The following is a 26653-nucleotide window of genomic DNA, read 5'->3' as shown; positions in this document are numbered from 1 at the left end:
AAGAAGGCTTTTAGTCCAGTCAATCTATGATTTAACCTTAAACAAATTGAAACAGAAATTATTTCAACGCAAATTGATAGAATAAATTCGTCTTAGTAACATACTAAAAATCGACATAAATCGACATTTGCCAAATTCCGAAATTTTGGCTAGAAAAAGAGACGATTGTGTCGATTTTATGATGCTTCTTATCAGCTGCGGTAAACAATTATATAGCCGTTGCCGTGGCTACAGCCTACTGCTTACACTCGCGCACGCTCGGTCACGAAAACCTTTGACTTGAGCAAGGATGTAACGTTTTTGAGTGTTTGCTATCTGTTATCTGCTTGGAATGTTCAGGTAAGGAATAGATGTACATTTTTGTTATACGTAATAGCCATTGCGTTTCTGTAGTTTAAAATCAATTGAATATAGCACAAAAAGAAAGAAAATAATCGAAAGAATAGCTTCGCTCGCTAAACTGGTGTTAGGCTGGTATTACACACAAAATACATTTACTGATGTAGCCTATATCACTGACATTAGAGGCCTAGTTACATTTAGACTTGGACCTTATCTAAATTCGAACTCCACGCAAATAGAACATTTGCTGGTGTATATTTTAATTTACCACAAGGTTACAAAGAAAACTAACCCCCAACTACCATTTACAAATGCAGTCTGGCTAGTTTCGCACGAAATACGAACGTATAGGCTAGGCTGGCTAGCATAACGTTAGGCCTAATGTTATTTTAAGCGAATGAACGGTCGATAAAGGACGTAATATATTCCAATAAGTCTAACTGCATTCGTTAAAACAGCTGTAAAACCATAAACTATATAAAACTTGCAAATAAAAAAAAAGCGATTAAAATAGACTTAGGGTTGCGCTCAAGCCAGGTTAGGCTTATGCCGACATTCGAAAAATTTGTAGCTACGGATGCCTTTACGTACCATTAGTAATTACGTACAAATTGCTGGAAAAAATGAAGAAATCATGGATTTTCTTTATTGATCCACATTAAGTTCATTTTTTCACACATTACTATTAACCAAACCATTATTCATTCGGATTCTTTAGATAACAACCACATTTTCATCGATGATTAAGATACAATCTTTGTAAACTTTGCAACATAATTGGATACTTTTGCAATGTCACTTAAGATAAACAAACGTGACTGTGTCGTCGTATGCTTTTCACTATTTACTGTTTACGGGGTGTGGGGTGTCATTAGCTTGTATCCCTACCTTCATGCTCTATCAGTAACCTAGTGAACTAAGTAAAGTAAACCTGCACATGTATCTTCATTGTACATTTTGTATTTATTATTTTCTTTATTAAAAGTATGGTAACGCCATGGTTGTCTTTGATGGTTATTAAAATGGCTCATCTACAAAAGACTCTGCTCATATCAAGAGGTCAAAAGGAGTTGTCGGATCAACAGAATTGTTCACTGAAAGCATGCCTTGTAGATCCTGTAAAGACATATTCCTCGCCAATTCATGCAACAAACAAAGATTTCTTAACATGTTGGGTCAAAAAATGGAAGAAAGAGGTCTTAGTGTTCCATGCCGATGACGATTTACTGATTGTACAAAAAGCTATCGAATGCTCTACAAACAAAGCAACAGTTGTTATTGGTGAAGACACAGACATAGTCGTGCTACTTTGTTTCCATGCCAACAATACCTCGCACAATGTATCATGAGTGAAAAATTAAACATGCAAAGGATCTGGGACATACAGAAGACAAAGAAAGTATTGGGAGAAGACATGTGCAGGCATTTACCATTTGTGCACGCTATAAATGGCTGTGACACCACTTCTCATCCGTTCGGAATAGGCAAAGGTGCAGTTTTAAGGAAAATGGCAAATGACGATCATTTTAAGAATCAAGGTAAAGTATTTTCTAGACAGGCCTCAAAAGAAGAAGTAATTAAAGCCGGCGAAGAAGCCTTAGTCTTTCTGTATGGAGGTAGTCGAGGAGAAAGACTTGATGATTTGCGAGCTCGAAATTTTTTTAACAAAGTAGCGTCGAGTAAAACATCTGTTAAAGTACAGACCCTGCCACCGACATCAGCAGCAGCAAGATACAATAGCCTAAGAGTGTTTCTGCAAGTACAACACTGGATTGGAACAGACAATGATTTACTGCCTCACGAATGGGGATGGTATACGAGTAATAACAATCTGATGCCCACCAAGTCACCCTTACCGCCAGCTCCTGAAATGCTACTGCAGGTCATCAGATGTAAATGCAGAACCAACTGTGATTCGAAACGATGCTCCTGTAGGAAGCATGGGTTGGAGTGTTCTGTAGGATGCAGCGAATGTCGTGGAATCAGCTGCTCCAATGTTGCAGACTACGACAACGATAGTGAGGAAGACTGACCGTAGTGACCTAGTTTATTCAAGGTATCATTTACTTCATCAGTGTTTCAGTAAAATATTTGGTGTGTAAAGCTACTCCATATGAGCCGTTTGAGGAAAAAACACGAAAGTCATCTAAAAGATTCAGCACGCCAATTTGTTCGTTCCTCAATATATGATAATTCCTTTTTTTAATAAAGAGGGGAGTAGGGGGCTTGCCCGACTAACGTGAGAGGGAGCACACTGAAAAAATGTATAAATTGTTACAATTTTGTCACCCCGCGACCCACAAAAATAAAAAAATAAATGTTACTCTCTACCACCGTTCTATAGTTACCCCACCCCACCCCCCCAAAAAAAAAGCAAGTCACAAAACGAATCGCCGCTCGGTTAGAAAGTACTAATTGGCTACAGGAAGCGATGTGGGCACTGCAAGTTTAGCTCGATTGCAAATGCATAGTACTCGCTGCTTATTTACAAAAAATGGCAATGTGTAAAGAAGTTAAATTTCAGTTTTAGTGATAAAATCCCTTGTTTTGTAAATCAAGAGATGCCCATACAATGTGATGTCAAAGGAGAGTCACATGTTTTCATATTATTTGCCAGGCAAGTAGGTTTTTTCTCAATACTCTTATGCCCACGCTAAAGTTATGTAAACATTGTTCACCTAAAATCATAAATTAATTAAATAAGGAAGAAGTTAGAAAACATAAACCTGCACGTAAATAGTCCTCTCTTAACTTATGATCACATGGCGATGAGGAAAGCGCCCTCACTGTCGGATTCTTTACTATCTAATTTACAACCATTGTTCACTATTTAAAGGTACCGCCGTATGATTTGATTATGCTTTTATTGTTATTAATGTCTTTAATGGCAATATATTTGAATGTTTATTGAAAAAACCCGCCGCCATTTTGTATTAAGACGCCATTTTGGTTGGGTTAGACAACCGGGATCAAATGTCGATTTTGGATATGATATTTATAAGACACTTATCAGTCTAAAACTGCTAAAAAACATTCTGATTGACAGGACTATTTCTTCAGTTAACCACCTGGTTATTATCATGCCATGATAAGTTCTATTGGACGGCTTACTCGACATGCAGAACTAAATCGCTTCACAAGTAGGATCAGTACCAAATCCAAGCACCGTTGAGGGTTTGCTCCCATTGTCACTATTTTAAGTTGAATTTAATCAGGGAAAATAAACCTGCTTTCAGAATTTGAAATCTCCGAGTTGCAAACTGCGTTTAATTAGCTTTCAATATACTAGAAAGCTGTCTGAACACCGAAAATGTCATAGAATCTAAATGGATTATACCCAGTTAAGATTCCATTTGAGGTTTGGCCAGTATGACTTGAAATATTGACAGCAGATAGAAATACTAAGTCACTACTACCAGTAGATGGCGCTATTGGGAAACGACACTTTTAGAGTACAGGCCTACAGACATAGAACAGCACAATTCATAAATAGGGTTCGGCGTGAGTTAGGATTGAAAGCGATTTTATGTTGCCGGATCCTGTTTGAATTTAGAAATACGTATAATAACACTCATCGAATTCAATAAGCTTAACAGATGTCTCCTTTGTGTGCTTTTGTTAAACATACAGTAATGTAAATTCACCCAAAAATTGAGCAATTTCATGGTCGGGAAGTTTTGAGTTCATAAAAGACCGTCTGAAATTATTTTTTTTATTGCTATTACTATAGGTTTGGATCTAAGAGGGTGTGTCATAAATTCCTAATTGAGTATACTTGAGAAAGACTGAAGGTGATTTGGGGCATTTGTGGAATGTATTGGGGAAATGAGAACACCTATACGGCGACAGCCCTCATGAAAGCTTGGCGCCCCAGTCGCCCTCCCACTGGGATTTTGGGTGTCGAAAAAAATTACATGTTCGAAAAATATATCATTGGTCTGAATGTCTCGAATCTCCATGATGACCACTCATGAATGACCCTTCGACCGCGGACCGGCAGTAGTGTATAGTTGCTGAAAAACCTGACGTGACATAGCGCATATGCCGAGAAGACATCTACGGGAGTCGCACTGTACTGAAAACGCATGTTAAAGACCGTCGAATTATATATAATGCCTGCTCTACATGACTACAACACACATAATATTTACTACTGAATCTGTGTGTTCGACTGTGCGGGCAAACTTTGCTTTTGTTTTTTGTTTGTTTAAATGGACGGTGACGTCACAATAGAAAGGTGGTTTCCAAGTACTGGAATGCCAAAGAAGATGTTAAAAGGTAAAAAAAGGTGACATCATACAGGTTTCTCACAGCATTGCTCGCGTCATTGCCTCGATACTCTGTTACATTTTCTATCGGGTTTTCACTTCTTGGACGTACCCTTATGCTATTTAAACCGCTAAAAAACAAGTTTTCAAAAGGAGACAATACTATCGCTGAGAACTACCGGCCAATCATTCTATCACCATAATCATACTTCAGACTCAATATCTGATGTCAGTTTGACACATAGTTCGGCCATTTCAGTATGTTACTTGACTGGAAGCCCAGTCAATCTTTCCTTATTTTCCACGCGCAATTTGCAGATTTGTCGAAAAATGTCAATGCCGGTGTCAAACTCACAAAAGATATGTCATGATATTTCAAAGTAACTTACCAGACTGATTTTTCTCTATTTCAATAAACTATTTGATGACCATATCAAGACATGGGATCTCAAAATAAAGGATGTTGAGAAAACTTTAGAGCAGCTTACAAGGCCTGGGAAGTGTCATTTCCAACGATCTAGGAGGCATTTTTTTAGCTAAAAATTTCCGCTACGCTGCGAGCCAACCAATGTTGGCGCTTCGCTTAGATAGTAACAAGACGCCCTCCCAGGAAATGGTCAAGCCCCCCCCAGCGCCAGCCCCACTAAAAATATCCTATCTACGCCACTGTCTGGGACTGGTGTAAAACCATCAAGAGGAAGCACCATCTTTAACACACCATACACGGCTATATAGGGCCAATGAGAGACGCTGACTGAGATTTCTGTAATATCTCCACAATCTTGCATCTCCCTAACGGAACGTGATCACCTTGCTTAGCTTTTTGGGGAGTGGGGAGGAGGGGGGGGGGTGGTGGGGGAAGGGAGGCGGGAGTCATTCCTTTACAAAGATTTCTGTTGTATCAGCTGAAGCTGAAGGTTGGCTTGGTATCTCCAATTGGACCCACAATAACGAGAGAAAAAACAATGATATTTTTTTTTTTTTCGAATCAAATCAATTTATTTCACATTGAAAGAGGAATTTTATTAATCATCGATTGCTTGTGACACGTTCTAAAAGTTAAACAGTCGGAGCGGTAACATGATGACACTCAGACACATCTTGACTGTTTAATTTATTCGACTTCGAATATTATATAGGCTATACTAGTCACGATATATATATATATATATATATATTTATATATATATTTATTTATATATATATACCACTGTCGCAATCCTTTCGGGAATTAGTGCGTCTGCTCAAGTGGTTCACATTTTACGTGACGTTCTGTCACTGACGTCCAAACGGTCATAGTACTACTGGTACCCTTTAAACTAAGGACAATAAAACAATTACCTAAACAATAAAATCATTATAAGGTGTCAAATGCATACTTCATCTTACTGATAATTTAACAGAACTTTACTTTTTAGGATTAACTTGTGAAGTCACATGCCTCTACCTTCAGTCTATATATGTTAGTAAGCGTTGGTTACACAAGTCACAATGACATGATGATATTTCACTAAAGAGATTTGACGTATATATTTTCCCACTCATCCCAAAATCTAACTACTGATGATGTATATTTAATGGGATATTCATGTGTTTGTAACAAGTTTCAGCATCTTGGACGACGTCCATTCCCGGCCTCTGTAAGACAAACCATAAAAGGAGAGTAAATAAATGACAAGAATCAATGAACAGTATGTGATGGTGCTAATAACTAATCGTAGTTATGACATAGGGTAAACGATGACTCAAGTCACAATATGAAACTATTTGTTAACTCTATGTCTTACACGATAGATTACAATACTATACTCACCGCAGACACCGCACATCGCTGGGCATTTTTCCTTTACAAAACTATGTCTTTCATCGTTGCACCAATAGGAAGGATAGCCAGGGTTAGCTCCACAATACGCGTCGGTATCCCGACACTCGCCTGAGAACAGAAAAAATAGCAATGAATACTATTCACAATGAAAATGGCTGACGATCAGAGAAACAAAACAAAACAAATAAGTAAACTCAAAACTACAGTATGAAAGGATTCCCGATATGAATGAGGGCGGTATTGGATAACTTGGTACAGAGCCGTATATAGAGAGAGTTTGGCCAACCATGTAACCGATTTGGATTGGTCGAGAGGGAAAACGCCCACACAGGGTGGTAAAATAGGTCCACTTGAAAACTTTATAGCAGACGACACGCATACTCACAGTGTATAGACTATCGTTTGTGTACACGAAAAAAGTACGAAATTATGAAAGAAATGGTGCTGGGGATGCTGCAATCGGTCAGAACATGGATATTGTTGTTTGATTATCCGACTGACCATAAAAGAAGAGGATTTTTTTGGAAGTAGAAAGAACAAGATAGAGATCTAATGAAAAAAAAGTCTGTGTAGCCTAGGCCCATACTAGCCATAGGCCCTAGTGTAATACGAGTAATGTACAAGCAATGCGAGAATTTTACGTTCAGACTGGTTTCTGTAATTACATGCATGGCTATTCTCTCTCGTTTTACGATCCACAAATTCGATTTCATTATGCCAGCTCTCCTAATCATAGGCATGGCAGTTTCAGTCGCACATATAGTTATCCTAATTCCTAGTTATTGTATGCCTAGGCTATGCCTAGCCTAAAAAGTATCACTTTTAGTTTAATGTAAAAGGGTGGGCTAGCCTCTAGGCATCACGTAAAGCCCTAATCCTTAGTTAAGCCCGAAGCATAAGTTAAGCCTGGGCTTAGTTAGACCTGGACCATTCCTTCTATTACTACAACTGTTATAGCACATTACATAATATGGCACAGTATAAGGCCCAATTAAACTAGGTCTAAGGAAAACAAAGTAGCCTAGGCCTAAACTAGTTAGGCTAGGTCTATACTCATTGGCAACTTGTGGGTTGTGTACACATACAGGCCTAATTATATAGACCCTTTTTAGTATGCCATAAACAAGTGCCCAAATGGTTAAATGATCTTTGGTTTGTGTTAATTGTCAGCATTGGCCTAGCCTTTTTAGGCTAACATGAATTCAGCCTAATTTTTCTTCTTCAAAAGTATAGCCTAGGCCTTGGTTTAATTTGGATGCAGTCAACTATCATTTATCAAAGTTGCATCAGTACCTCCTTATTCCCTTAATTGACACCCACATTGATGATTGAAGTTAAAAAAAATCTTTTTAAATTATCTTTAGACAGTAAATTTTAACTCCCTGAATTTCAGGACTTTTTTTACAAATCAAAGGTGACATGTGCTCTGAAGAAAAACTCAGACTGTGATAATGACAAACCTGGTGAGTGACTACTAGACTGAAATCCAGTTCCTGCAACCACAGCAATAAAGTCTTTGTTTTAATCAATGCACTTGTGTGTTTGAAACTTTCAAATGGACACTCAATGGCAGTTGGTTAAGATATAAGGTTTCACCTTCATCATGGAGAGTTGATGGGAATCTGCCTCATCATCTGAATAATGGACTCAAGGATAGCAACAAATCATGATTGGATAATGATTTTGAGCAAGTAAATATCTGGCAATTTGAAAGTTTGTATTATTTTTTTACATATTATTTAAGCTGTTTAGCTCACACACAAGCAAATGATCAAGTGACAACAACCGATGCAGTATATTTAAAGGTATTGAAGACTTGCCCTAAACTGCATGCCGCGCTCTGAAAAAGTTTACTTTCCGTTGCTTGCAAGTGAAGTTTTTTTTGTGTCGCTACAAAATGCAGACAGTAATGAAACCTGATACCTTGTTATCTTTTATCTAGACCTGAGATGTCCACGCTGCTATGTGCACTGTGTTTTGGGTATTGACTGTGATGTTTGTATTGACTGTACACTAATGTCTATTTACAGATGGTAGCAAGCTGTATGTGTATTTTCTGGGATCAATGGTGGTGTCTAACACTTCTGTTACACCGCATTCGAAACTAGGTCAGATAACCGGCATGAGACGTTTCTTTGTGCGGGAGTCTCCACACCCTTTAAGGAGAAGTATTTATATCCCATTAATAGAGAAAGAATTATGTTTCAATTGGTAGCATGCAACTTAAAATTTTGCAAACATTAGATACAATCAAACAATAACAAGGTTCATTTACAAGGTAATCTACTGCCCTTTATTTCACATTAGTCTGTCACATCAGAAGGTCACAGCTTTCAATAATTATACAAACAAATTCCCTTGATGGGTGCTTCGTTAGATTCCTGCAATTTTCAAGTTTATCAATGTAATAAGTTCTGAATGTGGCAATGTGGAGAAGCTTTGGGATAATCTGTGGATAAGACTGCCAGACTATCAACAAGATTCCACATCCATGCAACTCCAACTGCTTCCTTCACCTCCTTGCAGATGTACCACATGTCCAAAAAAAAGTCAGCATTGGTTAATGTAATTAAAATCTGGCTTCCTCCTGAGCTGGCAAATACACATGAATTGTCAAGTACAGAGGTCAGTGTGAAACCACTGAAAGATCTTCTCAAAGTTCTTAGCTTTCAAGAAAACAAAGACTTGAAGCCAAATTGACAGAGGCCACACTGATACCATTCCACTCTCATAAGATGAAGGTATCACACACACTTCATTTTGCTTCTGCGATGCAGTGCCTGGTAGACTGTGAGGGTCACCCAATGGATGTATTAACAACTGCCTGGTTTATAGAGCTCTGCAACAGATAATTCATCCTGATGTCTAGTCGTCATCCTGTCATGGCCTTGAGCAAGTTGAACCCACTTCAACACAAAGCAGCTATTGAATTCTTGTCTAGGTACATCACCATCATTGCTGGTTCCAGCTACGCCGACCATAATAAAAGAGTACAATGAGGGATTTTTAATACACCCAACAGAGCTTGCATTCCAGTACCTTTGGGCAGCTGAAAAGATATTCAGAAATTGTTATATGGGTGTGTTTGTATGCATGCATATGTGTGATTTTCTTGCTTTACAGAACAGCTCCATTTTGATAAGCTATGTAACATGGAAACCTGCCAATCATATGTTTGAAATAGGACTGGCTGAAACGATTCTTAAATGAAAAGCTTAACGACTTCTTGCATTTTTATACATCACTGTTCAGGTGAGGCCAGTAAGGGCAGTATGAAGAATAAGTAACAATTAATATTTATCATTATGGCCATTTGCTGTCTGAACAAACTGAATGATGTCATCAGCCCTGTGCTCAGTTGACAACACTGACAAGTAGGCACACTATGTCAGTGTGATCCATGAAACCTTATTAAGGACATGACCGTATAGTATATATGTTAATGGAAAATACATAAGCTACAACATACACCAGTAGTCAGTTGTTGCAGGTTTTTTTTTTCTCGACAGACCCATTCAATCTGTTGCACCTACTATAGCCTAGTACTACATTCCTGAGAAATTAACACCACAATATCAGTCTTAGGTTTGCCCACAGACTCCCAACTATTGCTAACTCCTACACTCAAGTATATAGTTTAGTTTAGTAGAAAAAAAGACCAGGAGAGACATTCAAGTCCCCATTAAGGACCCTAAGGCCATATGAGAGGAATAAAACCGAGGACATCAAATGTCATACCCAATTACAATGCTTAATGTACTCATCCAAAGTATTCTTAAACCCATTCACACTACTTGCAATTCAACCTTCTCAGGCAAACCATTCCATCCATTCACAACCCTTGTATAAGTTGTATTAGACTTTAGAGAAAAAGTTATGCCGAATATTAATCCTACTATGTAACTTCTGGAGTTTAATACAATGACCTCTGGTACAACTACTTTTGGCAAACCTGAAAAGATCAGTGAAGCATAAATTGTCATTTTATGTGTAGGCCTACTTTATTTAATTGAAGGATCTATTAATGTAGGCCTGATGCTATAGTTGTGCGTCTGTAATCTAGCCTAGCCAGGACTTTGATGTGTGCTTTTCGTTTGTATGACTAAAGTAGGACTAGTAGGCCTAGTATGAGGCGTAAAATAAAACAAGTGTAATGACAGGTTTTCAGCTAGTTTTCTATGCATTTCAGGTGTGAAGATAAACGTAAATGTCATTAACTAACACATATAACTCTTATTCATTACCTGATATCCATTTTGTTCCTCGTATGCCTGTCAAAATCTGACATTCTGAGTCGCTTCGTTTGTTCGCAACGAGCACAGTGTGCAAAGCTGCTATATATTGTGTGTGGTGTTTTTCGTGTTTCGCGCAACTGGTAACGACAACTGGACCTATTTTGATGCCCATGGTTTGCGTGTGACGTCACAAATCGCCAGTTGGCCAAACTCTCTCTATATACGGCTCTGTACCAAGTCAGAGCCGTATATAGAGAGAGTTTGGCCAACTGGCGATTTGTGACGTCACACGCAAACCATGGGCATCAAAATAGGTCCAGTTGTCGTTACCAGTTGCGCGAAACACGAAAAACACCACACACAATATATAGCAGCTTTGCAAACTGTGCTCGTTGCGAACAAACGAAGCGACTCAGAATGTCAGATTTTGACAGGCATACGAGGAACAAAATGGATATCAGGTAATGAATTAGAGTATGCGTTAGTTAATGACATTTACGTTTATCTTCACACCTGAAATGCATAGAAAACTAGCTGAAAACCTGTCATTACACTTGTTTTATTTTACGCCTCATACTACTAGTCCTACTTTAGTCATACAAACGAAAAGCACACATCACAGTCCTGGCTAGGCTAGATTACAGACGCACAACTATAGCATCAGGCCTACATTAATAGATCCTTCAATTAAATAAAGTAGGCCTACACATAAAATGACAATTTATGCTTCACTGATCTTTTCAGGTTTGCCAAAAAGTAGTTGTACCAGAGGTCATTGTATTAAACTCCAGAAGTTACATAGTAGGATTAATCTTCGGCATAACTTTTTCTCTAAAGTCTAATACAACTTATACAAGGGTTGTGAATGGATGGAATGGTTTGCCTGAGAAGGTTGAATTGCAAGTAGTGTGAATGGGTTTAAGAATACTTTGGATGAGTACATTAAGCATTGTAATTGGGTATGACATTTGATGTCCTCGGTTTTATTCCTCTCATAGCCTTAGGGTCCTTAATGGGGACTTGAATGTCTCTCCTGGTCTTTTTTTCTACTAAACTAAACTATATACTTGAGTGTAGGAGTTAGCAATAGTTGGGAGTCTGTGGGCAAACCTAAGAATGATATTGTGGTGTTAATTTCTCAGGAATGTAGTACTAGGCTATAGTAGGTGCAACAGATTGAATGGGTCTGTCGAGAAAAAAAAAATCTGCAACAACTGAATACTGGTGTATGTTGTAGCTTATGTATTTTCCATTAACATATATACTATACGGTCATGTCCTTAATAAGGTTTCATGGATCACACTGACATAGTGTGCCTACTTGTCAGTGTTGTCAACTGAGCACAGGGCTGATGACATCATTCAGTTTGTTATTATGCAGACAGCAAATGGCCATAATGATAATTATTAATTGTTACTTATTCTTCATACTGCCTTTACAGGCCTTACCTGAACAGTGATGTATAAAAATGCAAGAAGTCGTTAAGCTTTTCATTTAAGAATCGTTTCAGCCTGTCCTATTTCAAACATATGATTGGCAGGTTTCCGCGTTACATAGCGTATCAAAATGGAGCTGTTCTGTAAAGCAAGAAAATCACACATATGCATGCATACAAACACACTCATATATAACAATTTCTGAATATCTTTTCAGCTGCCCAAAGGTACTGGAATGCAAGCTCTGTTGGGTGAATTAAAAAACCCTCATTGTACTCTTTTATCATGGTCAGCGTAGCTGGAACCAGCAATGATGGTGATGTGGATTTGACAGTACCTAGACAAGAATTCAATAGCTGCTTTGTGTTGAAGTGGGTTCAACTTGCTCAAGGCCATGACAGGATGACGACTAGACATTAGGATGAATTATCTGTTGCAGAGCTCTATAAACCAGGCAGTTGTTAAAACATCCATTGGGTGACCCTCACAGTCTACCAGGCACTGCATCGCAGAAGCAAAATGAAGTGTGTGTTATACCTTCATCTTATGAGAGTGGAATGGTATCAGTGTGGCCTCTGTCAATTTGGCTTCAAGTCTTTGTTTTCTTGAAAGCTGAGAAGATCTTTCATTGGTTTCACACTGACCTCTGTACTTGACAATTCATGTGTATTTGCCAGCTCAGGAGGAAGCCAGATTTTAATTACATTAACCAATGCTGACTTTTTTTTGGACATGTGGTACATCTGCAAGGAGGTGAAGGAAGCAGTTGGAGTTGCATGGATGTGGAATCTTGTTGATAGTCTGGCAGTCTTATCCACAGATTATCCCAAAGCTTCTCCACATTGCCACATTCAGAAGGGAATTTGTTTGTATAATTATTGAAAGCTGTGACCTTCTGATGTGACAGACTAATGTGAAATAAAGGGCAGTAGATTACCTTGTAAATGAACCTTGTTATTGTTTGATTGTATCTAATGTTTGCAAAATTTTAAGTTGCATGCTACCAATTAAAACATAATTCTTTCTCTATTAATGGGATATAAATACTTCTCCTTAAAGGGTGTGGAGACTCCCGCACAAAGAAACGTCTCATGCCGGTTATCTGACCTAGTTTCGAATGCGGTGTAACAGAAGTGTTAGACACCACCATTGATCCCAGAAAATACACATACAGCTTGCTACCATCTGTAAATAGACATTAGTGTACAGTCAATACAAACATCACAGTCAATACCCACAACACAGTGCACATAGCAGCGTGGACATCTCAGGTCTAGATAAAAGATAACAAGGTATCAGGTTTCATTACTGTCTGCATTTTGTAGCGACACAAAAAAAACTTCACTTGCAAGCAACGGAAAGTAAACTTTTTCAGAGCGCGGCATGCAGTTTAGGGCAAGTCTTCAATACCTTTGAATATACTGCATCGGTTGTTGTCACTTGATCATTTGCTTGTGTGTGAGCTAAACAGCTTAAATAATATGTAAAAAAATAATACAAACTTTCAAATTGCCAGATATTTACTTACTCAAAATCATTATCCAATCATGATTTGTTGCTATCCTTGAGTCCATTATTCAGATGATGAGGCAGATTCCCTTCAACTCTCCATGATGAAGGTAAAACCTTATATCTTAACCAACTGCCATTGAGTGTCCATTTGAAAGTTTCAAACACACAAGTGCATTGATTAAAACAAAGACTTTATTGCTGTGGTTGCAGGAACTGGATTTCAGTCTAGTAGTCACTCACCAGGTTTGTCATTATCACAGTCTGCTAACTGTGGCTTTTTATGTTAGGAGTTTTTCTTCAGAGCACATGTCACTTTTGATTTGTAAAAAAGTCCTGAAATTCAGGGAGTTAAAATTTACTGTCTAAAGATAATTTAAAAAGATATTTTTTAACTTCAATCGTCAATGTGGGTGTCAATTAAGGGAATAAGGAGGTACTGATGCAACTTTGATAAATGATAGTTGACTGCATCCAAATTAAACCAAGGCCTAGGCTATACTTTTGAAGAAGAAAAAATTAGGCTGAATTCATGTTAGCCTAAAAAGGCTAGGCCAATGCTGACAATTAACACAAACCAAGATCATTTAACCATTTGGGCACTTGTTTATGGCATACTAAAAGGGTCTATATAATTAGGCCTGTATGTGTACACAACCCACAAGTTGCCAATGAGTATAGACCTAGCCTAACTAGTTTAGGCCTAGGCTACTTTGTTTTCCTTAGACCTAGTTGAATTGGGCCTTATACTGTGCCATATTATGTAATGTGCTATAACAGTTGTAGTAATAGCAAGAATGGTCCAGGTCTAACTAAGCCCAGGCTTAACTTATGCTTCGGGCTTAACTAAGGATTAGGGCTTTACGTGATGCCTAGAGGCTAGCCCACCCTTTTACATTAAACTAAAAGTGATACTTTTTTAGGCTACGCATACAATAACTATAGGAATTAGGATAACTATATGTGCGACTGAAACTGCCATGCCTATGATTAGGAGAGCTGGCATAATGAAATCGAATTTGTGGATCGTAAAACGAGAGAGAATAGCCATGCATGTAATTACAGAAACCAGTCTGAACGTAAAATTCTCGCATTGCTTGTACATTACTCGTATTACACTAGGGCCTATGGCTAGTATGGGCCTAGGCTACACAGACTTTTTTTCATTAGATCTCCATCTTGTTCTTTCTACTTCCAAAAATTCCTCTTCTTTTATGGTCAGTCGGATAATCAAACAACAATATCCATGTTCTGACCGATTGCAGCATCCCCAGCACCATTTCTTTCATAATTTCGTACTTTTTTCGTGTACACAAACGATAGTCTATACACTGTGAGTATGCGTGTCGTCTGCTATAAAGTTTTCAAGTGGACCTATTTTACCACCCTGTGTGGGCGTTTTCCCTCTCGACCAATCCAAATCGGTTACATGGTTGGCCAAACTCTCTCTATATACGGCTCTGACTTGGTATGCATAGACTCCGGATGTGTGACTTGATTAATTCACTTTGGCTTTGGCTTTGAATACAACGTATCGGTATGATGTCATCTTGAACGAATCTAGCCATAATATCAATTGCTGGTGCTGTGCGCGATCCGACTCTGGAGAAGGAGAAGGAGAAGGAGAAGGAGAAGGAGAAGGAGAAGGAGAAGGAGAAGGAGAAGGAGAAGGAGAAGGAGAAGGAGAAGGAGAAGGAGAAGGAGAAGGAGAAGGAGAAGGAGAAGGAGAAGGAGAAGGAGAAGGAGAAGGAGAAGGAGAAGGAGAAGGAGAAGAAAGAGAAGGAGAAGAAAGAGAAGGAGAAGAAAGAGAAGGAGAAGGAGAAGGAGAAGGAGAAGGAGAAGAAAGAGAAGGAGAAGAAAGAGAAGGAGAAGAAAGAGAAGGAGAAGGAGAAGGAGAAAGAGAAGGAGAAGGAGAAAGAGAAGGAGAAGGAGAAAGAGAAGGAGAAGAAAGAGAAGGAGAAGAAAGAGAAGGAGAAGAAAGAGAAGGAGAAGAAAGAGAAGGAGAAGAAAGAGAAGGAGAAGAAAGAGAAGGAGAAGAAAGAGAAGGAGAAGAAAGAGAAGGAGAAGAAAGAGAAGGAGAAGAAAGAGAAGGAGAAGAAAGAGAAGGAGAAGAAAGAGAAGGAGAAGAAAGAGAAGGAGAAGAAAGAGAAGGAGAAGGAGAAGAAAGAGAAGGAGAAGGAGAAGATAAAGGAGGAAAAGGAGAAGAAAAAGAAGGAGGAGGAGAAGAAAAAGCATTATATTGTCTTCCGCCAGCCCCCCCTCCCCCCCCCATTTGATAGAAAAATATTCCTACATGTCAAAAGTGTGCTGTTTCCCAGTTAATATAACAGTATGCAACAGGAAATATTCTTCCGCTTGGGAATGGAACTTCCCCCAACTTGGGACACCTTTTGGAGGGACCTTCATTCCCTTTCTTCCTTTTTCAAGATTGTGTATTTTAACGACGAACGTTTGGTAAACGATTAAACAAAACTACAGAAATAACCTTGCGAAACATCACGGAACCATTTTAGGAGACCTCTGAAGTGAGTGGAGAGACACACATATATTATTGGTTACGTTATATCTTAACATTGCGCCTTGGTAATCAACCTGAGGAACACCATCAGAAACCGTTGGATAGGCCTATAAGTTATCTTTAACAGCTTTAAACAATTGCGCAAATTTGAACTTACTCTCGCATGCAGGTCCATAGAAACCGGAGGGACATGCGCACTTGCATTTGATTTGGTCAAGGGTTCCACAGTTCTGGCAATCCAGATTACACTCTGCGAATTAAGTTAATAAAAGAAAAAGGAATCATAACAACTTTATATATATATATATATATATATATATATATATATATATATATATATATATATATAAATATATATATAGAGTAGGTTGGCGTCTATCTTGGCGCAGAGTGCTCTATGTCCATTGGACAGAGCGGAATATCAGAGTTGTCTGAAGATCGCTATAACGCGTGAAACTCCGAGTTACAACTACTAGTGTTCCACTAGTCTCATCTAGTATCATCATATATATATATATACATGTATGTATATATATATATATATATATCAGTGGCGTAGCCAGACTTTTCCATCGGGGGGGGGGCAAAGGGGGGGGGGGGCGAAGGGTCTGATTGGTGGGGCAGACTAAGCTAGTACAAAAGACATACCAAACAGTCTGCATGACAAACTGTGGCAAATCGGGTATTGTGTCAGCAATGTAGGGTACAGATGGTCACTCTAGTTAGCTGACGTTTTATGTTATTTCCACATAGGTATTAATAACGATAAAACATATCACTGAAAAAGTCATCGATAATTCTCTTTAAAAATCTGAATAGACTATGCTCTTTCTGTCAGTATTCAAAGATAATCAGCATGATATCTGACTTGCCTGGGAGTGTAACCACCCCCCCAATCAACAAAATATGTTATCATTCCCCCTTCGGGCCCTTCTTTTGCACTTTCTAGGGCTCACTCACACAGTCTAGCGAAGGTTAATTCGCCTATTCTGATGACTGTCTGCGAACTTATCGACCAATTTCACGCCCTATTACAGACTAATTAAGGTGACCATATTTTCGTGACGGAAATCGGGGACATTTATTGCGTGACTGATATGGGGGAGGGGTTTAAGAGCTTGTGATTTGCCGTAGTTGCCATTTATACGGTCGAAAGAGTGCTAGGCTAGATCGATCTAGCATATTTTTAACAGTGTTTCCACTTTACACTGGCCCACCTGAAATACTGGTTATAAGTTCCGTCCTGCGACTGCACACTTGACTAAATTTTGTTTTTACAATTATTTTACTAATAATGTGGGATATTTTCGAAATTCCTGAACATTTTGACGAATCGGGGACATTTTCGGGGACACTTGTTCAACACACTGGACAGCACACTGTAATCGGGGACTGTCCTCGAAAATCGGGAACGTCTGGTCACCTCGGGCCTATGAGCTCACTACGAAAACACAAACGTATATAGACTACTAGGCTGTTCTGTGTTGAATGTACCTTACCCAAGAAACACATCGCGATTGGTCGCGTAGGCGTAGCAAAACATGTTGTAAGTTTCAGTGAAAATGCAAATTGTTTCTAAATACTGTGATACTCATTTTGCCATACACGTCACTCACGTGTGAATCATTTCGGAACACAATCCAGGGATCAGGGATAACCATGTGAACATAAACTGAACGTAGCCTCCGCTTGTGAGTGCCGCGGAGACCGTTTAATTAAATTGCCAATCCGTTTCCACATTTGACAATACAGAGACAGTGGCGTTTTTTGCGCTACTGCTTGGGTCAAATTCTTTTTCAAGGCAATGTTTCCATGGAAGTGATTTTTATTTTGGCCACCCAATTTCGCAGATAGAGAATTAGGTAAAAGGTAAAGAATACAAATTGCATAAAAACCATGGTAATATGCACATAGGCCCAGCAACATATTTAGTGTGCATTCAAATTTTTTTCTCAGTCAATAATTCCATTTGGGGGGGGGGCAAGTGGGGGGGGGGGGCGAGCATTTCAACTGGGGGGCTCCCGCCCCCTGTCCCCCGCTGGCTACGCCACTGATATATATATATATATATATATTTCTCCTTCTACAAAAGAAAAGTAGGCTATTCGGACAACAGCGCATTTCAGACATATGCACATAACACATTGACAGTGGATATGTGCATTTTTCTTTCAATCGTAACTAACTTTGGTGGTTTAGGCACACCTGTGTTTATGTTCTGTTGTGCGGTTTTGCCATGATGTGGTTGGGTTTGACCGTGCCAGAGTAAGAAAACTGGGGTTGGTTTGTTCGTTGTAAGCATGCATTAGGGTAACGCTGTCCGACTACTAGCCAAATACATTGAAAATTGTCGATATTATTACAAAAACTCATGCCAAAACGTACATGTATCGAGTAAGTGGTACATAATACATCTTAGACAGCTGTTACATTAACTTAAATAGAGAAGATGAGCCAGTGCCATATTTACCACATCCTTCCTCCCCAGTCTTGCATTTGGCTGGAAAAATGGAAACATTTGTGAATGTGAATGAATACGAAATATATATGCAGAGGCAAATGGAAGTCTCTGGTGTCAGAATTCTTAAGTCAAACGATATTAGAATTGCAAAAATAGGGCGATAAGGTATAGTCCACGTAAAATAATAACAGAAATAATAATAATAATAATAATAATAATAATAATAATAATAATAATTATAATCATCATCATCATCATCATCATCATCATCATCATCATCATCATCATCATCATCATCATCATCATCATCATCATCATCATCATCATCATCATCATCATCATCATCATCATCATCATCATCATCATCATCATCATCATCATCATCATCATCATCATCATCATCATCATCATCATCATCATCATCATCATCATCATCATCATCATCATCATCATCATCATCATCATCATCATCATCATCATCATCATCATCATCATCATCATCATCATCATCATCATCATCATCATCATCATCATCATCATCATCATCATCATCATCATCATCATCATCATCATCATCATCATCATCATCATCATCATCATCATCATCATCATCATCATCATCATCATCATCATCATCATCATCATCATCATCATCATCATCATCATCATCATCATCATCATCATCATCATCATCATCATCATCATCATCATCATCATCATCATCATCATCATCATCATCATCATCATCATCATCATCATCATCATCATCATCATCATCATCATCATCATCATCATCATCATCATCATCATCATCATCATCATCATCATCATCATCATCATCATCATCATCATCATCATCATCATCATCATCATCATCATCATCATCATCATCATCATCATCATCATCATCATCATCATCATCATCATCATCATCATCATCATCATCATCATCATCATCATCATCATCATCATCATCATCATCATCATCATCATCATCATCATCATCATCATCATCATCATCATCATCATCATCATCATCATCATCATCATCATCATCATCATCATCATCATCATCATCATCATCATCATCATCATCATCATCATCATCATCATCATCATCATCATCATCATCATCATCATCATCATCATCATCATCATCATAATCATAATCATAATCATAATCATAATCATAATAATCATAATCATAATCATAATCATAATCATAATCATAATCATAATAATCATAATAATCATAATAATCATAATCATAATCATAATAATCATAATAATCATAATCATAATAATGTAAACAATATACTAAAACGTAGGCACCCTTTGCGCGAGTCATTGTTTTGGGTGTATCAAGATGGCGCGAGCGACCTTCGAATAGAAGCAAATCGTATTGTTGTCAGCAGGTGCGATATGGCTTCTATGTATTCATTTCTGTGTGTATAACGTGTAAATTAACTAAAAATGTGTGACTTACAGCATAGGTTGTTTCTGCAGAATCCCTTTGCACAAGCAGTACAAGGATCTCCTCTCTCGTAAGGTTTTTCACCTTGCATGTTTCCGCTGGAAAAGACCAAAAATAAAAATTCGTTAATGCTGAACGTCTATTTCCCCGTAATGACAATAAAGACATACAGGGTTAGTAATGGAATACAAGAACTTGGCGGGATGCGCGAACAGTACCCTGCACATGATTTCATAGGTGGGTTGCCGGTGGTGGTGGTAGGGGTGGTAGTGGGGGGGGGTGGTTCCCCTATTTTTATTTCTATTGGGGAGATGAAGGATTATGGAAGGGAGTCGTAGGAAAAATGGTATACTTTTTACCTGACTTTATGTAAAACATCCCAGACAGACTGCTTCCCCATTTTTTTTTTGATGCATGTGTGTATGTGTTGGGGTTGGGGGTAGGAGGGGGTGGCTCGGTTATCCGCCCATCTCCTATTCGTGCTCACAGGCGGGGAGGGGGAGGGCATATAGTGTCAAGTAGTTTTAATTACTATAGCTTTTACCGACAAATTGATAAATTTACTACTAAACGTATCAATACAAATTAACGTATCAATATAACTGTGTGTGGACAGTATTTTAACCGAATCTTATAAGTTTGTCTGCTTAGAAGGTTAAAGTGACATTGTCATTTGTGCTATAAAGTTAGAAATTAATGTTTTGTTACATTCAGTAGACAAATGTCCATGTTTTACTCAGTTAAATATATAATACCATTTCTTGCGAAATATAGACACAGGTTACTTCGTTACTTACGCAGGGGAGTAGTTGCAGGTTACCAGCCAAGCGTTCTCAAACGTTCTTTTGGAACTTCTTGCCCATCGACAGAATTTGATCCCACAACCAACCTTTGTTGTTTCAGCCCAAACGACCTATAACATTGAATGAAAAGTAACTAAGAGCAATTATTATGTGAGAAAAATTTATACAAATAATATAGTGGATAGATAGTAATATAGAAAAGAAAAATAATTAATAAAGATAACAAGCAATAATCAATTTTGTCATACTAAGACTTCATACTTAGACTTGATCAAGCCTTCGGGTGTATGTATAGACCCCCCCCCCCCTCCAAAAAAAAGAAGAAAGAAGCATTTTGACGTCTCTAAAATGGAATGTGAGTTTTCTTATAGCTGTTTTAGGGAAATGTTTTATTACAAAGATGTCTATCACAATGACTAGCTAGGCGTCTTTGTCCATAAAAATACATTCAATTTAACAATTTTCTAATGTTTATATTTGTTAACTCTGATAAACTCCGGGGTGATATGTCATCAGGTTAAAAATTGCTCTATCAGTTGGTGGGAGCCACACCTTAATTTGCATCAACCTGTAGACTTCATTGAGAACTATTGCATGATCGGCTCATACACACACAATAACGTTAATTTTGGGACACAAGTCAACCGCAAATGGTTGAGTCTTTCACCTTTTACATCTCCTTTTGGATATTCATATGGCGTATACTTGGTTTGCGTTTCTAGATTGTTTGTTTACCTGAGTATAATGGCCGCAAACTGCTCCTTTTCTGCATGTGTTCATGGGGTAGCTGAAGTTCGCCACTTCGCTATTCCACATATCAACTGGTAGGGTCACTACCGGGGGATTATCGCCTCCTTCATCTAGCCATGAAATGAACAAATTCTGGCCAATTCCTTGGTAATCTGCATGCACACGTTTGTCGGGATGTGCGTAAAAACAACCATTACTCCATTCCTGTGCTTGTTCTGCAAGTTTGGACCTCCACAACTGTCGACATATAAAATAGTAATAAATATTTTTCAAAATGTATCAAGGAATAAGTTAACCTAATAAAATAACGATTTTGCTCTATCGACGGATTAAATATATACATGGATATATCCTTAATGTTATTGGAATGAAATTTTAGCTGCACAAAATATACTGCTGAAAGCATGAATCACTGATTCTCACATAATGTCTAAACTCACACATTTATAAGATTATACATATATATAAATATATCTCTCTTTATATATGAATTATATCATATATATATATATATATATATATATATATATATATATATATATATATATATACATTTACATATATATATATATATATATATATATATATATATATATATATATATATATATATATATATATATATATATATATATATATTTTATCTAATACTGAAACCTTTAGGAAAGACCATGAAGCAATAAAAACAGAACTTACTTAATCGAATCTTACTGAATTCACGTTGGAAATTGTGAAATCTATCTATCTATCTATCTATCTATCTATCTATCTATCTATCTATCTATCTATCTATCTATCTATCTATCTATCTATCTATCTATCTATCTATCTATCTATCTATCTATCTATCTATCTATCTATCTATCTATCTATCTATCTATCTATCTATCTATCTATCTATCTATCTATCTATCTATCTATCTATCTATCTATCTATCTATCTATCTATCTATCTATCTATCTATCTATCTATCTATCTATCTATCTATCTATCTATCTATCTATCTATCTATCTATCTATCTATCTATCTATCTATCTATCTATCTATCTATCTATCTATCTATCTATCTATCTATCTATCTATCTATCTATCTATCTATCTATCTATCTATCTATCTATCTATCTATCTATCTATCTATCTATCTATCTATCTATCTATCTATCTATCTATCTATCTATCTATCTATCTATCTATCTATCTATCTATCTATCTATCTATCTATCTATCTATCTATCTATCTATCTATCTATCTATCTATCTATCTATCTATCTATCTATCTATCTATCTATCTATCTATCTATCTATCTATCTATCTATCTATCTATCTATCTATCTATCTATCTATCTATCTATCTATCTATCTATCTATCTATCTATCTATCTATCTATCTATCTATCTATCTATCTATCTATCTATCTATCTATCTATCTATCTATCTATCTATCTATCTATCTATCTATCTATCTATCTATCTATCTATCTATCTATCTATCTATCTATCTATCTATCTATCTATCTATCTATCTATCTATCTATCTATCTATCTATCTATCTATCTATCTATCTATCTATCTATCTATCTATCTATCTATCTATCTATCTATCTATCTATCTATCTATCTATCTATCTATCTATCTATCTATCTATCTATCTATCTATCTATCTATCTATCTATCTATCTATCTATCTATCTATCTATCTATCTATCTATCTATCTATCTATCTATCTATCTATCCAGGCGCGTATCCAGGGGGGGGGGGCGTTGGGGGCGCGCGCCCCCCGGGTAAGAAAAAGAGGAGAGGGAAAAAAGAGAAGAAAAAAGGGAAAAAAGAAGGGGAAAATAGGAGGAAGGAGGGAGAGGAAGGAAAAGAAAAAGAAGAAAGAGAAAAAAGGAGAAAAGGACGAACCCACCACTTCTTGAGATTGTTCTAATGTGCATGAAAACGCGCGCCCACAACCCTACGCCCAACCCCTCTCATCACTGCCCGATGAGTTACGAAACTGAATTAATGACCTTTGCCCGTAGTACCAAGACCTCTTGACAAAATCCGGCAACACACTACTTCATCGATAACAAGTGATTGGGTTGTGGAGGTCGTGCACTGACCTACATGGAGTGTGACCACTCCCGGCTTTGCAATTTCCCAAGATCAGGCCCCGAAGAAATCCAAAGGGCACTGCACTGTATGAACATCTAGCAGTATCTAGCGATATCTAGAGATGAAAATCTAGAGATCTTCCCTAAACTGAAAGCAGATAGAGAATCGAAGCCTTCAATGTGTAATGAACATGAAACTGTGCGTCTTTCGAAATGAAAAGAATGTGGGGCGCAACTCCTATGGGCTCCTATGGGCCCTATGCTTAGGTTTGATAACTGTATTTGTACAGAAGTCTCCATTATACTCCAAACAGTAGGGGGGGGGGAGGGGCACTTGCTCACCCCTGGAAAATTAAAAAAAAAAGTTAAGCATATGACATTTCAATGATTTCCCCCCAGCCAACAGTTCTCTAGTTATGTTCATTGCATACTGACCCAAAATGCATTACTGAAAGTCAAAATCCTAAGACATGAGATCTCAAAATATCCGATGTGTAAATGCAGCCTGAACGGGAAGTGTCTTTTCCGACGATCTAGGAGTATTTTTTGGCAAAAAATCGTCGCACGCTCCGCGCCAACCGATGGTGGCGCTCCGCTTAGATAGTATCAAGTAGTGTGTTACACCTATATGACCTACTGACCCCCCTTACTACATTTCTGCGGACACCCTTGCTAGGCCTCCTAATGGGGGCCCCTCTGGGCCAGGAGCCACCCCCAGGCTCATCGTTACGCCACTGGTGGAGCATTGCACAATAAACATATAATAGTTATTTATTTCAGTCTCATTTCAATTATTCGAATTTTTAAAGCAAACAGATATCACATCATATCAGTGAGCATGAAAATGGCGTTCCGGGATGAACAGCCTCCAAACTGTAGATGTGCGTAGTGTTCGGTTCCGGAAATATCTGGTATATTTTCATTTCCTTCAACGAAGTTTTATAGTAGCTGTTATAAGAGGTTTTAATATTTGTACACCAATAACTTAACTGTGTCTGAATTTTCTAAACTTCCCTCACCAACATTCTTCTCCATACTTCCCTCTACTAGTGCAATTTTGACCGGTCTGTTAGGGGTTGAAGGAGATTTTTCTATATTGGTTGTCCATAGATGAAATTTTTGTGCAACATTAAGGGTATGTTTTGAAGTGAATTTATCCAATTTTGAACAAAAAATAAGCTTAAAACCTTAAAAAGTGGGGCTGGGGGGGGGGGGGGAGTATCAAAACCAGAAATGCATACGACATGCACAGCATCGTCACTGATTGTTCTTATATCATATTAAAAAGCTAGTCCGAAAATTTCATATTTCAGATTTTACTTTTGAATGTTTTTTATTAACAAAAACTGTACATATGCCTGAAGGAAACTCTTTTCATTAGATGTACTGCCAACGTGGCAGGAATCATGCTTGTCTTGCTTTTGAAACTACATACATTCAGAAAATGTTGTACGAAGGTTAAAATTTTACTTGATGTTCATGTCAAATAAGAACACTAAAGCATTTAAGTAAAATTTACTTGAATTTACTTAACTGCTGTTTTGTAAAGTTTTACATGATCAGCATGTAACGCAACTACAAAATTTTTATGTACAATTTTGCCAGCGATTTCAACATAGCACCCGTTCATAAGTGTTTCATACGTTAATTATTAAAAGCAGCTTGATTCCTTGTTCTTTAAGTAGATCACAACAGAAAAGCACATTCAAGAGACAACAAAGAGGAATGACAACACAAATAATTCAGAATATTTGATGAATTCAACCTTTTATTTCAACCCTTAAGAGGGTTTCCCGAGCATCTACAATCATGCATGAATAGTGAACTACAGTCATGATATTTTATCCTTTGTGTCCAGTTATGGATGGCAAGGTATCAAGGTACTATCTCTTAAATGTGCATGCTTACGAAAATTTAAATAATTTCCTTTTTAGTTTCTAAGATGCATGTACAAAAAAGCATTGGTCGACTTAGGAATTTTCACCCAACTCCCTCAACATGTAAAAATAGTTGAAAGCTCCCAAAAATTAACATAATCAACTGTCTGATTGCAAAATTTGGCAAAGATTCAACTCTACGCGCAGCATTAACTAAAATCTCTTGCATGGATACGTAAATGATCTGTTCATGGTTACTTAAGTTTCAATAACAAAAAATCATATTACAAGAAACATGATAATCGTTCTATGTCATATGAGCTTTGCAACTTAAACATGCTGGTATATAAAGAGCATTCTAGTACTTTTCCAACAAGTAAAGCTTACTATCAGCGCTTTGATAGGGTAATACTATAAAGCACAATGGATCAATACTTATACATCCTCAAGTAAGTTGAAGGATCTTGAATATTTGGTATTAGCCAGTTAAGAAATTAGTTTCCTTCTCTTTTCACATAAATACCCCACCTCTTCAACGTTTATAGTAAACATCATTTTATAGCTAAAGTTAAATCATAATCAAATGTCGGTTTTGAAGACAATTACAAAGATACAACTCTTCCTGTAGTCACCCATATATAAGCAGCATTTTCAAAATCTGCTGCAGATAATAGTTTAATTTCAATTAAGAGTCAACAATCAACCAGTACCAAATAAAGAATGAAGAATGAAGAATGAAATGAGCCGATATAATCTTCTTGTGGGGCATCGCACAATAAACAGATGAAAGTTATTTATTTCAGTCTTTTGTTTTCAATTACTCGAGTTTGTAAAGCATACAGCAGATATCGCATCATACCACTGAGCATGAAAATTGCGTTCCAGGATGAACAACCTCCAAATTGTATATGCACCCAAGCCGAAAAGGTGTGAGCTTATATTTGTTCTTAACGTGTAGCATATTATGCATTTATATGCCAGGGTGTTATAACACACTAACACGTGTTATGTTTTGGGAGCATGCTAGAGCTAGATATGTTAAAGATACAA

General features: G+C 37.4%; 1 protein-coding gene and 2 long non-coding RNA genes across 5 annotated transcripts in view; 1 reads left to right on the top strand and 2 right to left on the bottom strand.

Annotated features, from left to right (window-relative positions):
• Window positions 1–261: 261 nt before the first annotated feature.
• LOC139962710 (uncharacterized) overlaps window positions 262–26653 on the top strand; it is a 40558-nt gene continuing 14166 nt past the window's right edge. Inside the window, exon 1 of the long non-coding RNA XR_011791314.1 lies at window positions 262–339. This is a non-coding gene — a long non-coding RNA (uncharacterized lncRNA). The remainder of the gene's footprint in view (window positions 340–26653) is intronic.
• The window catches only part of LOC139962703 (GLIPR1-like protein 1), a 35515-nt gene continuing 14443 nt past the window's right edge, over window positions 5582–26653 (bottom strand). For all 3 annotated transcript variants that reach the window (XM_071962921.1, XM_071962930.1, XM_071962911.1), the window contains exons 2-8: window positions 21608–21859; window positions 20867–20982; window positions 20082–20167; window positions 18605–18634; window positions 16292–16384; window positions 6424–6543; window positions 5582–6248 (exon numbers count right to left, since the gene is read on the bottom strand). In XM_071962921.1, coding sequence (XP_071819022.1) covers window positions 6217–6248; window positions 6424–6543; window positions 16292–16384; window positions 18605–18634; window positions 20082–20167; window positions 20867–20982; window positions 21608–21859 — 729 coding nt within the window. In that variant the 3' untranslated portion in view covers window positions 5582–6216. The remainder of the gene's footprint in view (window positions 6249–6423; window positions 6544–16291; window positions 16385–18604; window positions 18635–20081; window positions 20168–20866; window positions 20983–21607; window positions 21860–26653) is intronic.
• On the bottom strand, window positions 8706–10894 carry LOC139962677 (uncharacterized). The gene is made up of 2 exons (XR_011791298.1): window positions 10680–10894; window positions 8706–9484 (listed from the first exon to the last, which is right to left on the bottom strand). It is a non-coding gene; the product is annotated as an uncharacterized lncRNA (long non-coding RNA).

This window comes from Apostichopus japonicus, chromosome 3 (assembly GCF_037975245.1).
Source record: "Apostichopus japonicus isolate 1M-3 chromosome 3, ASM3797524v1, whole genome shotgun sequence".
Taxonomy (NCBI): Eukaryota; Metazoa; Echinodermata; class Holothuroidea; order Aspidochirotida; family Stichopodidae; genus Apostichopus; species Apostichopus japonicus.
This window is presented reverse-complemented; position numbering and strand designations above follow the sequence as displayed.